The sequence below is a fragment of the Electrona antarctica genome, assembly GCF_951216825.1.
Source record: "Electrona antarctica genome assembly, chromosome: 4".
NCBI lineage: Eukaryota > Metazoa > Chordata > Actinopteri > Myctophiformes > Myctophidae > Electrona > Electrona antarctica.
Window position 1 is genome coordinate 8,004,725 of NC_136809.1, and position 11,794 is coordinate 8,016,518.

General features: G+C 48.5%; 1 protein-coding gene across 1 annotated transcript in view; it reads left to right on the plus strand.

The window, feature by feature from the left end:
- The first annotated feature begins 2,719 nt into the window (after positions 1–2,719).
- Positions 2,720–11,794, plus strand: part of LOC306922182 (uncharacterized protein) — a 32,325-nt gene continuing 23,250 nt past the window's right edge. The window contains exons 1-3 of the mRNA XM_079499578.1: positions 2,720–2,913; positions 3,316–4,120; positions 6,708–6,789. Of these exons, the coding sequence (XP_079355704.1) occupies positions 2,760–2,913; positions 3,316–4,120; positions 6,708–6,789 (1,041 nt within the window). The 5' untranslated portion in view covers positions 2,720–2,759. The remainder of the gene's footprint in view (positions 2,914–3,315; positions 4,121–6,707; positions 6,790–11,794) is intronic.

Sequence of the window (11,794 nt, forward strand, 5' to 3'; positions counted from 1 at the left end):
TCTCCCACCCTATCTCTTCCCCCCCCCCCCACCACATCTCTTCACCCTGCCTTGCCTCCATCCATCCATTCTCTCTCTTTGCACATCCTAGCTTTTACCACTACTCACCCCTTTCCCACTCACCCCTCCCTCTCACTGCCTCTGCTTTATTACAGAGGCCCCCCCACCCCACCGTACAATTTTTCTTATCCCGATAATATCCACTCACACCCCCCTCTTCCTCCCTCTCTCTCTCTCTTCTGTGGCCTTATCTTATGAATATCGGTAGCACACTGGGTGAAAAATTGATCCTCCCGCAGCCTGTCTGTGGACGCAGGCTGCCACAGCACATTAGTCCATGTGTGTGAGTGCGTGGAAGCATTGCTGCTTGCGGGAGAGACACGGGATGAGAGGAGGGGAGGGATGGATGGGATATTTGCATATCATCAAAGTAGGGAAAGGGAGTGTAATGAGGAGTGTATAGTGTGTGTGTAGTGTGTGTGTGTGTGTGTGTGTGTGTGTGTGTGGGAGTGGTTGTGGTGGGTTGGGGTTGAATGTGTGTGAAATGGGAGAACAACACCAAGGGAATATAAGGTTTGAGAGGTGAGATGAACTGGGTTGGGCTTTGTGCGCACGCACGCACGCACGCACGCACGCACGCACGCACGCACGCACGCACGCACGCACGCACGCACGCACGCACGCACACACACACACACACACACACACACACACACACACACACACACACACACACACACACACACACACACACACACACACACACACACACACACACACACACACACACACAGGTCTACTCATACCACCACTAAATATCTTCACATGCATAACCACGTATAATTATGTGTGTGATGGACCTGTTTAGCCTCTGGTACATTTTAGTTTGTATGTCCTAGTGTTCGTGATCATTTTGCGAATTGCGTCTCTGGTTTATTTATGAAAGCCAGAATATTACACTATTCACGAGGCCTGGCTTTGCACCTCAACTATCAGGTCAAAGGCTATGATGTAGAAAGGCACAAAACTGTAGACAACATTGTCATCATATACTTGCTCACTGTACTCATTGCTCGCTGAAGAGTGTGGGGTTTTTAATAGTAAAGTAAAACAAATTTCACAGACATATATCCCAGCCAGGCATATAGGCTGTCATTTCCTAGCCTTTTCTCTGAGTGCCCCCCCCTCCCCCCCACACGCACACACACACACACACACACACACACACACACACACACACACACACACACACACACACACACACACACACACACACTCTGCAAATCGGTGTTTCGATTTCAGACGTGTAACAATATATTTATATATAAAAAACTTGACAGTCCAGAGGAAACAGCTGCATATGGTATGGCTGCTGGCATGGTAAGACCTCTGAAATAAATAATTTAAAGGCCCCTTGCTCCTGCCTCTCTCTCTCTCTCTGCTATCCATAGCGCTCGATATTCCAGGCAAAACTAATCGAATTCCGAATCTTGGCATATTACACTAGTCTCAGAAATAATACACTAGTCTTTTACATTGTGGAACAAACGAGGCCGGGGGCACGTACGCGTCTTTAAAAGTTGCTATTCTTCAACGTATTCGATAATAAATGTACTCACCTCGGTGTGTGTGAGTGAGCGTATGGTGTGAGCTGCGCGCGCGCGTGTGTTTGTGCGTGCGCGTGCGTACGCGTGTACGTGTGTGTGTGAGGAGGAACTGTGTGTGTAAACACTTTACTGCGCTCTGGTCTCGATGCGTCGAGCCTGGCTGAAGGCAGCGTTGACGGTCTGTCACATTTCACACTGACACCACCGAGCGAACACGCGCGCGCGCGCACACACACACACACACACACAGTCACACACACACACGGCTCAAAATATTATCGACGGATCCGAGAGTCAGGAGTTCAGTGTTTAGAGAGAGAGACGCGTGTTGTTGGTGGAAGGAAAGGAAGGCAGCAGGGAAGTTGTGAAGGTAAGAGTTGTGTGAATTATTATTATTAATTCAATTCAACTACCGGTAGTTTCACATGGAGAGACTGAAGCGTTCATTTGATCGGGCGTTCTAATCCTTTCTTTGTAATTTGAAAAGGTTGATCACTTTTTTTTTTTTGACCAGATCCATTCCTCGCTTGCTTGTTGTTTTATCTGGTTTTTGTCACTCGTTTTGTTTTTTTGCTGCGACGGGAGAAACCTAACCGATGAACCTATTAAATTAAATGGCTTAATACACAGTTGAACCACCTCGCCACCGTGGACTTTAATACGCGTTTTCCCCCCAAACACATAAAGATGGACCTTATATTTTTTGTTCCCTGTGCATTAGCCCGAGCCGTTTAAAGGGAATCGAGTCGTGGGTGGACGTGTGTGTGTTGGTGTGTGTGTGTGGGGGGAGGTGGGTGGTTGGAGGAGGGGTTCTTCACATAAATAAGGACGTTAATAATACGCAGGAGGGGGAACTCACTCACTGACTGATCGAGAAGAAACCAAGTTTAAAAGGCTGACAAAGTGCCTTCGAAGTTCCCTTAAACTGAACGTGGTGGGACGCGATCATCGCTGCTGTTTGAGATTGATTGAAGAAGCTCTCTTTATTTTCTATCGCTTCTCGTGGAGTTGGATCTATAAAAAAAAACGGGATCCTGTTTACCATCGTATGCTATGCTGCTGCTAGCGCTTAGCTAACGCTGCTACCGAGAGAGGTGGGAGAGAGAGCTTTACAGTCTATGGGAGAGAGAGAGAGAGAGAGAGAGCTTCTGGATGCTTGTGGATTCGAACGGCTTTAAAACACGAGCCTTCGTGTGTGTGTTGTGGTGGTTGTTGTTGGTGGAAACGTGTTGTTATTTATCTTTATTTTTTCCCGATTTCGCCCACGATTCTGTGTGTGTGTGTAAAAGTAAAGTAAACCTCCAGGGTGAGTGATTATTTTCTTCCACATTCACACAGCGTTGTTACTGTCTCAGTCATATTATATTAGTCAGTCAGTGTCTCATCATCGGTTTCGGGAACTGGGTGTGTGTGTGTGTGCTGCTCAGTGCTGGCTGGCTGCTAGTTTAGTCAAAGTTCTGGGAAGGGAAGGAAGCACCCCCCCCCCCCATGATTTACATATCCAAATAAATAAACAAAAGACGTGACTTTAAAAATGTTAAAACGTCGTTCCTTTCCGACGTGTTTCGCGTACTGTAGTAGTTGGTTTACTTGCTTAATATACAAAAACACCTCGTCCGTCTCGACACATAAACGTGCCTGCTGCTTAATTGGTTAATAATTATACAATTTAGTAATTCAACTTGTGTGTGTGTGTTTTTTTTAACAGAGTCTAAAGAAGTTTTATTTTTCATTTTCAAGAGGAAACGAGAAGGGGGGAAAACAGGGGGGAGGCAGGAGAAGAGAGAGAGAAAGAAAAGAGAAGAGGAAATCCCCCGAAAGGAAATGCCAATCGCAGCCGCCGGACAACCAAGGACTCAGGAGCCCAGGATCTACCCCCGGCTGGCCGCCGCCAACAACACCCCCGAGCCGGTGGTGGTGGTGCCCAAAGGGGCCGATCTGCTGTTCGACGAGGCGGGGCTGCAGGCTGCAGAGGCGCCGGAGCGGTCAGAGTACGGGGCCGGCGGTGGCGCGGCGGCGGAGGGGGGCAGAGTCGCGGGACTTGGGGGCTTCGGTGCTGCTAGCCGGGGCTCCATCACCACCACCCCGCCGCATTCCCCTCCCACCACGACCCCCTCGTTCCTCTTTCACCCCCTCCACCATCACCATCAACCCCACCCCCACCACCACCACCAACACCACCAAATGGCCAGCATGGAGCCCCCGAGGACTCGTTCGCGATCCCGATCTGGGTATTACCAGCAGCAGTACGGTAGCGCTGGGAATGTTATTGCCGGTAGTGGAGTAATGGGATCGAACCACCATCACCACCAACAGCAGCAGCAGCAGCAGCACCATGGCAGTGGGTGCGCACCACTTGGAGCCCACAGCAACTACCAGGAGAGCCACAACCAGCACAGTGGTAGAACCCCTGGAACGAACGGCTCCTCTGGGGTCCAGAGGCTTTCAGCGGCCCCCGGAGCGCACCACCACCACATCTCAGCAGCAGGTAAATGTCACATTGAGCAGCAGCAGTAACACTGTGTGTGTGTGTGTGTGTGTGTGTGTGTGTGTGTGGACTTCCATTGACCCAGGCAGCCTGGCAGCCAGGAACATAGTGGCATGTGTTCCGTGACTTCCGTCAGACTTTTACGTGCCTTTTCTGCTAAACAACGCATACACGGCATAGAAGAGAGTAAGTCAAGCTGTTTTTAATGTGCTGTGCAAGGGGAGGCGACGTCTGATGACAAGGGGGGTATCATGGTTGGCATGGCAATGGTGTGTGTGTGTGAGAGAGAGATTAGTTATATACCAATTAGACAGGGTGTTTTATGTGCTTGCCACAGAGCTGCAGCTTGCATGTACGTACAGCACCATTAATACATAGTAGGTAAATGAACAACAGCAGTGTGTGATGTGGTTAGGCGCTCTATAGCTTTCTAAGCTTGCAGAACTGCTGCAAATAGTTAGCCCCATATAGGGGAATAAGGGACCCTGTGACGTGTCTTTTAATTTTTTTTTATGGCTATAGTCAAATGGTGACTGGCATTTGCAGTCAGCAACATTTGTGTCCACAAGGTTTGGTTTAAGTGTGTCTGAATCAAGCACAGTCTGTTTTATTATCATTAAGTACACACAATACTGTGGCAGGGGACTACATTACATAAGTTTGATAACTACTGACGCTGTAATTCCTCTGTCATTTTTACAGTTGGGGGTTTGACAACCCATACTGACATCATTGCCTTAATGGTACTAAGCATCTACCAAATGCATGTGAAAGAGGGTAGGCATTGCAACGATGCATTGTCTGCCCAGAGTTTCCTGTGTTTGGCATAGAAAAACACAATGATTCAAAGAGAGGGACAACCATCGATCCCCAATATTGTTACGATGGAAGAAATCTAAGATCTTGATCTGAATGACGTGCATTGTGAGAGTATCTTTAACATTGCAGTGCAGTGAGCAAAAGACCATAGAAAGATGGACCACAGTTAACACATTCAGTGGCCAAGACGTCTCCAGACATCTTTATAATTTCACCAGGACGTCTGGGGATGTCTTAGAGTAATTTCCATTGTTTTTTTTGGTCTCCTTGTGTTTCGTGCATGGACACTGCCATTCACTTCCTTGTTTACGGCCCGACTAAAGTTGCTCATAACTCTAAATCTACGGCGCTCTCCATGTTTTTGATCGAAACGGAAATGTCTTAATTTCTGACTTAACCTAGCATCTCGTTTGGAATATAAACGCTTCTAGAGACTAGTTTAGATGTGACAACGCAACGTAATAATGGAAGATGTCTCCCTGTTTTTTGGGGCTAATGGAAGGCGGGGCTTTTCAGAGTAATATCTGCCTCATCTGCTGGGCACTCTGTCACCTTTTATTCTGAATATTCCTGGCCATAGGAAAGCTTCGCATTCACCTGAAGATGATGAACACAGGGCTACAAAGCCTTTTGACTTGTGGAATCAGTCAGTCAGCTTGTTTTGAAGACCAGCCGGCTTCAATGTGCTCTTCTTATACCCGGCAAAGACGGACGTAAAAGAATAATACAATTTAATCAAAGTCGGTAAAATACCCTGCCTGTCCCTGACATTTCTCTTTGTTAAACAAAGTTAAAAAGTACACTACACATGCACAATGATCAGTGTACTGTACACATCAACCAAAAAATAGGGTTGTCTGTTTTTGACCCTTTTAAAAATAATTTTGCCATCCCTTTTGCATTATCCAGAAAACTCAAAATAGCTCTGACTCGTGATGACTCATTGAGCATACTGTACTACTTCTATAGCCTGGGATCCAGCCTGCTTGCTGCGTTCGGCGTAGTGTTGGGCTGCTCAGGATGGGGCTTAGTCTGGGTTTAGTGATAACAGTAGGCCAGGGCTATATCTTGCTTCCTATTGAGCAACTTAAATGTATGCGGTATTGCATAAAGGTGTGTGTGTGCATGTGCGTGTGTGCGCGCGCGTGCGTGCGTTCTATCGTGAGCAGCCATGAATGGAGACTGAGACTGGAAATACCTGTCTGGTGGAGTGAGTGTCAATGAAAGCCATTTTCCCAGCTACACACACACACACACACACACACACACACACACACACAATGGCTTTCTGGACTCCCAGGTTGCCTAGGCAGTGCTTGTGTCATACGTCTAGCTGTGTATAAGCTTGCAGGCCACTGGGAAACCAAGCTGTGTGTGACCAGAGGCCTGGAAAAGGCAGCGAGGAGTGATTTTCTTTAGAGAACGGTTTCCCAAACACTGGGAAACAGCTGAGCTTGTTGTAGAGCGGCTATTTTCACTAGTTCCAGGTCCCGGGCAAACATCTAATTTCTCTCTTTTGTGTCACGGTGGCGGGCTAAAAGGTTCGGGAACCACTGCTTTAGAGAAGAGAACAATTTCCAAGATTCAAAAGTTTAGATGCAAAAAGCAGGAGAAAAGCTTCCTTAATGCGGTACCAACAAGGAAGTTGAACAGTTTTTATATTGGTCCAGGGTGACGTCACAACTCTGTGAGTACAACTCTGCCACAGGAGCTTGGGTATGACATGTATAAGAGCACAAATTGATTGCCAGAATGGCTGTATTGTATTTCCATCCAAATGGATTTCGATCCAGGCGAGGGGGACGGGATGGGACGGACGAGGAGGAGGAGGAGGACGACGACTGGCTAGGGAACACACTCACTCACACTCGCACTGTGTGGTTCGGTCAAAGACTGGCAAACTCACCACGGGGGAAGAGCGTTGAGCGTAGTACAGAATCGTCACAAATCGTCAACTATCGTAGCCCAAGCTTTTTGGTAACACTAAAGACGAGACCGCGCCTCCCTCCCTCGCTCGGTGGGTTTATTGGGAGTTAGTTGTCTTGCCATCACAGCCATAGATGTATACACACTCCTAGGTCTAATGAATGATGGTTGAATAATATCCCCTGACAAGAAGCAAGCAGCTGGCTGGCTAGGCTTCACCCTGCACTACACACTGTTATGAATAAAAGGCAGCCCCCTTATTGCCTCTTGCAAAAGTGGGCCGTGCTTTTCTTGAAAGAGGGAGGGAGAGAGAGAGAGAGGGATAGAGGGAGGGAGAGAGCGAGAGCGAAGGAGATGCCCCGTGTATTTTTCCCACGCCCAGTCACCTGCATCCTGTGTTCGTTCATTTCGTGGCCATGAAAGCTAATGATGTCTTGCTTTCTGCCACTGCACACCACCCCCCCCCACCCCCCCCCCCCCCCCCCCCCCCCCCCCCCACCCCCCCCCCCCCCCCCCCCCCCCCCCCCCCCCCCCACCCCCCACCCCCCCCCATCTCCCCAGAGCCATAAGACAGAGTTACGACAACTCCATTCACCTCATGGGGCTAGGCTCTTCTACATAGACTTTTATTGGTTAGTCCCTTCAAAAGTTTACGGAGTGCATTGGAGTCTATGGGCTCGCGCGAGTACATGAACCATGTGACCATGCTGTTTTCTGCCCCCTCAATGTCGTAACTCTGTCTTACTCTATGGCTCTGCATCCCCCCATCCTCTTACTTGTTTCGGGGGGGGTGAATGCCCCCGAAAGTTCTGAAATTTAGATTGTGTCTACAAAACTGGGCTATGATGATATAAGCAAACTTTTTTTTTTTTTAATACATTTTTTTATTCCACGATTTTGTAACCCCTTTTTTCACCCAGTGTCAATTATCTAAAGTAATCCTGGGCGCTACACTTCCTCTGCCAACCTGGGGGGGGGGAAGCGGACTGACCTCATGCTTCCTTCTATGCATGAGGAGTCCAAGCTGCTTCTTTTCACCTGATGGGGGGGGGGGGGGGGGGGGGAGTTTCCCTGGCCGAACGTAGCTTCCCCGGCCGAACGTAGCGTGTGGAAGGAACACGTTATTCCAACCAGTTCCTTTCCCCTCCATCAGGCGCCCCGGCTGGCCAGGTGGAGGTAGTTTAGAGACAAGGATTACGGCATGTTTTTGTGAGGGTACCTACCCTAGGGGACACGGGGAGACAGAACATGCAAACTCGACACAGAAAGGCCCTTTCGCCAACCCTGCCTCAGGTATGGGCACTGATGACGCAGAGGAGAGAACACGCCGCCAGCGCCCTAGCGTCCCCAGCGGGAATCCAACATAAGCAAAACTTCTAATAAAAAATCTAATGGTGTTAAATGCGAACATAAAATGTAAATCCCTGAGTGTTAATTTGTCCATTTGACCTTTGACCCCTGGTCTCACATTCGGTTTCATTGATACCCCTTTTGGTGTATCAATGAACCCCTTTTGGTGTATCAATGAACCCCTTTTGGTGTATCAATGAACCCCTTTTGGTGTTTTAAGCATCATGTTATGCTTTAGCTATTGAAAAATAGCAGATCTACAAGATCATGGCGTGCCACTGAGTGGCGCCCTACGAGCTTGTAGGTCTGCGATTTAAAAAAAAAAAAGTGAAAATGTGCCGCAAATCTTTGAATATTCTTTCAGAGCGTTTTCAACTCAAATCTTTGCATCTGGGAGGTCCCTGGAACAACATGTTTTTCAGTCATGATTATGACATTTGTAGAATCTGGTCAGTCCAAAATGGGTTAATGTGCACGTTGTTGTTGCAGACTGAACGCTTGGTATATCCTGTCCTTGCAGTTTTGGGACCCCCCCCCTTAACCCCTTCTCTCTGCGTTTCCCCTCTCCTGTCCATCTCCTCCCATGGGACCCCCCCCCCCCCCTTAACCCCTTCTCTCTGCGTTTCCCCTCTCCTGTCCATCTCCTCCCATGCCTTTGTGCGATGCGGTAGTACAAATCAATTTAACTCTTTGAGAGTGTGCAAATGTAAGGGTTCATTTGGTTACATTTGTACTCTGAACTGCACGGAGGATTTCACTCACTGTGTATCCTTTTAGTCTTAATGTGCTCTTAATTTCTTCTCCCCCTCTTGCCTTTGTCTCATCGCTCCGGCAACCACCTCGTATTTGTAGTGAAAGCTTTTTTCTTCTTTTTACTATGTACTGTGGAACTCGACTTTACAAATTAAGTCAATAAAATGACCAAATGCTACTGTGGTCAGCTGAAGAAGGCGGTATATGTTGCTCCCAAGCGTATGTTTACTTAAGCGGTAACCGGTCAAGCCTCTGCTGAAGGTCTGAAGAAGAGCCTGGTCGGCTCGTACTCGTACATACGTTTGAGAGCATCCTTTCTTGTGCAGACTCTTTCTATTCTTTTCTTTCTTTTCAAAATCTTTTCGTTTTATAACGGTATGGGTGTCAAGTCACAGGTTCATAGAAAAAATAAAATCAGATCTAGTATCAGTGACTGAGGTAAACAAACGTACTGTATGAATCACAGAGATCGTGGGCAGACATAATGAAAAGACTGTTATTGTGCAAAACATGCCCCTTCAAGACAAAAGAAAAACATTTTCTCCCCTTCAAGTCCCAATTTAGTAAAGCCAATTCCCCAGCCTCTCTACAAGTACTCCATCTCTGCTAACCCCCACAATCGGTCATTGGGAGGGTGAAGAAAGCCTCGGGTCTCCTTCCGATACCCGGGCCATCAAGCCAACATCTTTCTATTCTTTTAAATGTATACAACTATCTTTGGTCCAGCACCAAGCCACCTAGTAGGTTCTGGATGTGCGTCTTTTGGCTGTTTTTCCCCAGCCTCTTTGTCTGCAGAAGAAGAGAAAAGACCAGCCTAAATGGGGAAGAGAGAGAGAGAGTCACCTCATAATTGCCCCCAAAACTCCCTAATGCCATTCTGTAAACTGAGACCTTGAGACGGGAGGCAGGGGAAGGTGAGAGTGAAGCCTAGGAGAGAGTGAAGCCTAGGAGAGAGTGAAGCCTAGGAGAGAGTGAAGCCTAGGAGAGAGTGAAGCCTAGGTGAGAGTGAAGCCTAGGAGAGAGTGAAGCCTAGGAGAGAGTGAAGCCTAGGAGAGAGTGAAGCCTAGGAGAGAGTGAAGCCTAGGAGAGAGTGAAGCCTAGGAGAGAGTGAAGCCTAGGAGAGAGCTTTTGGAAAAGTGTGGACTGGAGGGAGGTCAGTGAGAGAGTTAGTGAGTGTGCAAAAAACGGAAACGACAGGGAGGAAGGGGGGGGGGGGGGGGGGGGGCTCTAGAGAGAGAGAGGGGGGGGAGGGAGGCAGGGAAGGGCGGCATATTTCCGTGAACATTTGGGGTTAGTCAAGCCAGGAAGAGGACGTGGGGGAGATGGAGTGAGCGAGATACAGAGGTGAGAGAGAGAGGGGAGAATGATTAGGTGGCCTGTTAAAGCAAGACCAGGAAGTTGGTGAGTGGGTGTCATGGACTAAGACTGATGGTGGGTGGGGATGATCTGCTCTGCGTAAAGCAAGGAGCACACAGAGTGAGAGAAGGACTGATGGACAACACACACACACACACACACGCACGCACGCACGGTGCGGAAAGAAATGGAGGAATTAAGAGAGCCGAGGCCATACATTTGAGTGTAGGGAAAGTGAGGTTTCTGATGCTGGGCTGAGGGAGAGGGCGTGCTCCCCTCCTCCGGCTGTTTGGCACACGTCCCTCTGCTTTCCCTATTGATGAGTTGGTTCTCACCACAGCCAGTGGAACAGACCACACTGATCTCACCCTCCCCTCCCTCCCTCCACACACCCTCCTGCTCTCTCTCTCTCTTTATTTTTTTTTCTTATTCTTTTTGGAATCCCAAGAGTTATTTTTTCTGTCAACTCAACAGTTTGTGTGACGTCCAGCATCTGCTTGTCTTGTTGTTACGACACGGCCTCCTCTTCACACTCCTTCCTCTTTCCCTTCTCGGTCGTTGTCTGGTAGTCTTATGTCGTAACCGTTATGCAAAGTGAAGTGCGTGACACTGTGTGCGACTGTGTGACTGTGTGACTGTGTGTGTCTGTGCATGACTGTGTGCGAGCGTGTGTGCGTGACTGTGCGTGCGTGACTGTGTGTGCGTCCGTGCGTGACTGTGCGTCTGTGTGTGACTGTGTGCGTGCGTGACTGTGTGCGTGCGTGACTGCGAGCGTGCGTGACTGTGTGCGTCTGTGTGTGACTGTGTGTGCGTGCGTGACTGTGTGTGTGTCTGTGTGTGACTGTGTGTGCGTGCGTGACTGTGCGTGCGTGACTGTGCGAGCGTGCGTGACTGTGTGTGTGACTGTGTGTGCGTGCGTGACTGTGTGCGAGCGTGCGTGACTGTGTGTGCGTGCATGCGTGTCACCCCTCTACTTTTAGAGCCCCCGCTGTGTGGTTGTGTTGTGTGTTGGATCATGAAGTAGTGAATAAGTCTCTTGTGGTTCTACACAACGTTGTGGACACGACACCCGTTGATACAAAGCAATGTGTTTGTGTTGACGGTAAACTGGCCTTTCATTCAGCATAAGCCCCCGTGGACATGGAAGAGAGAGACAGAGACGACCAGTTGGTTAATCATTCTCAGGTCTAGAACGGTTTTGCATTTCAAAGAGGATTTTGTGGGGATGTGATCCACACTGACTGGGCCCAGCAGAGATAATGATACAGTGTGGTATTATGTATTATCAGCTGATAATCACAGTCCTTTCATTGGAACCATATGGAGTTGGAGTTTCCTTTCAGGGAAGGAGAGCTGGCATCTTAATAAAGGGACCGCGCATGCACTTTTTCAGCAGTACACTGCTTAAAGGGACACTTCACCCTTTTCGCTAAAAAATATATGTTAATGACGTTTAGGAGCTTTAGAGCACTTTCCTGGGGGTCTTTAAGTGTGT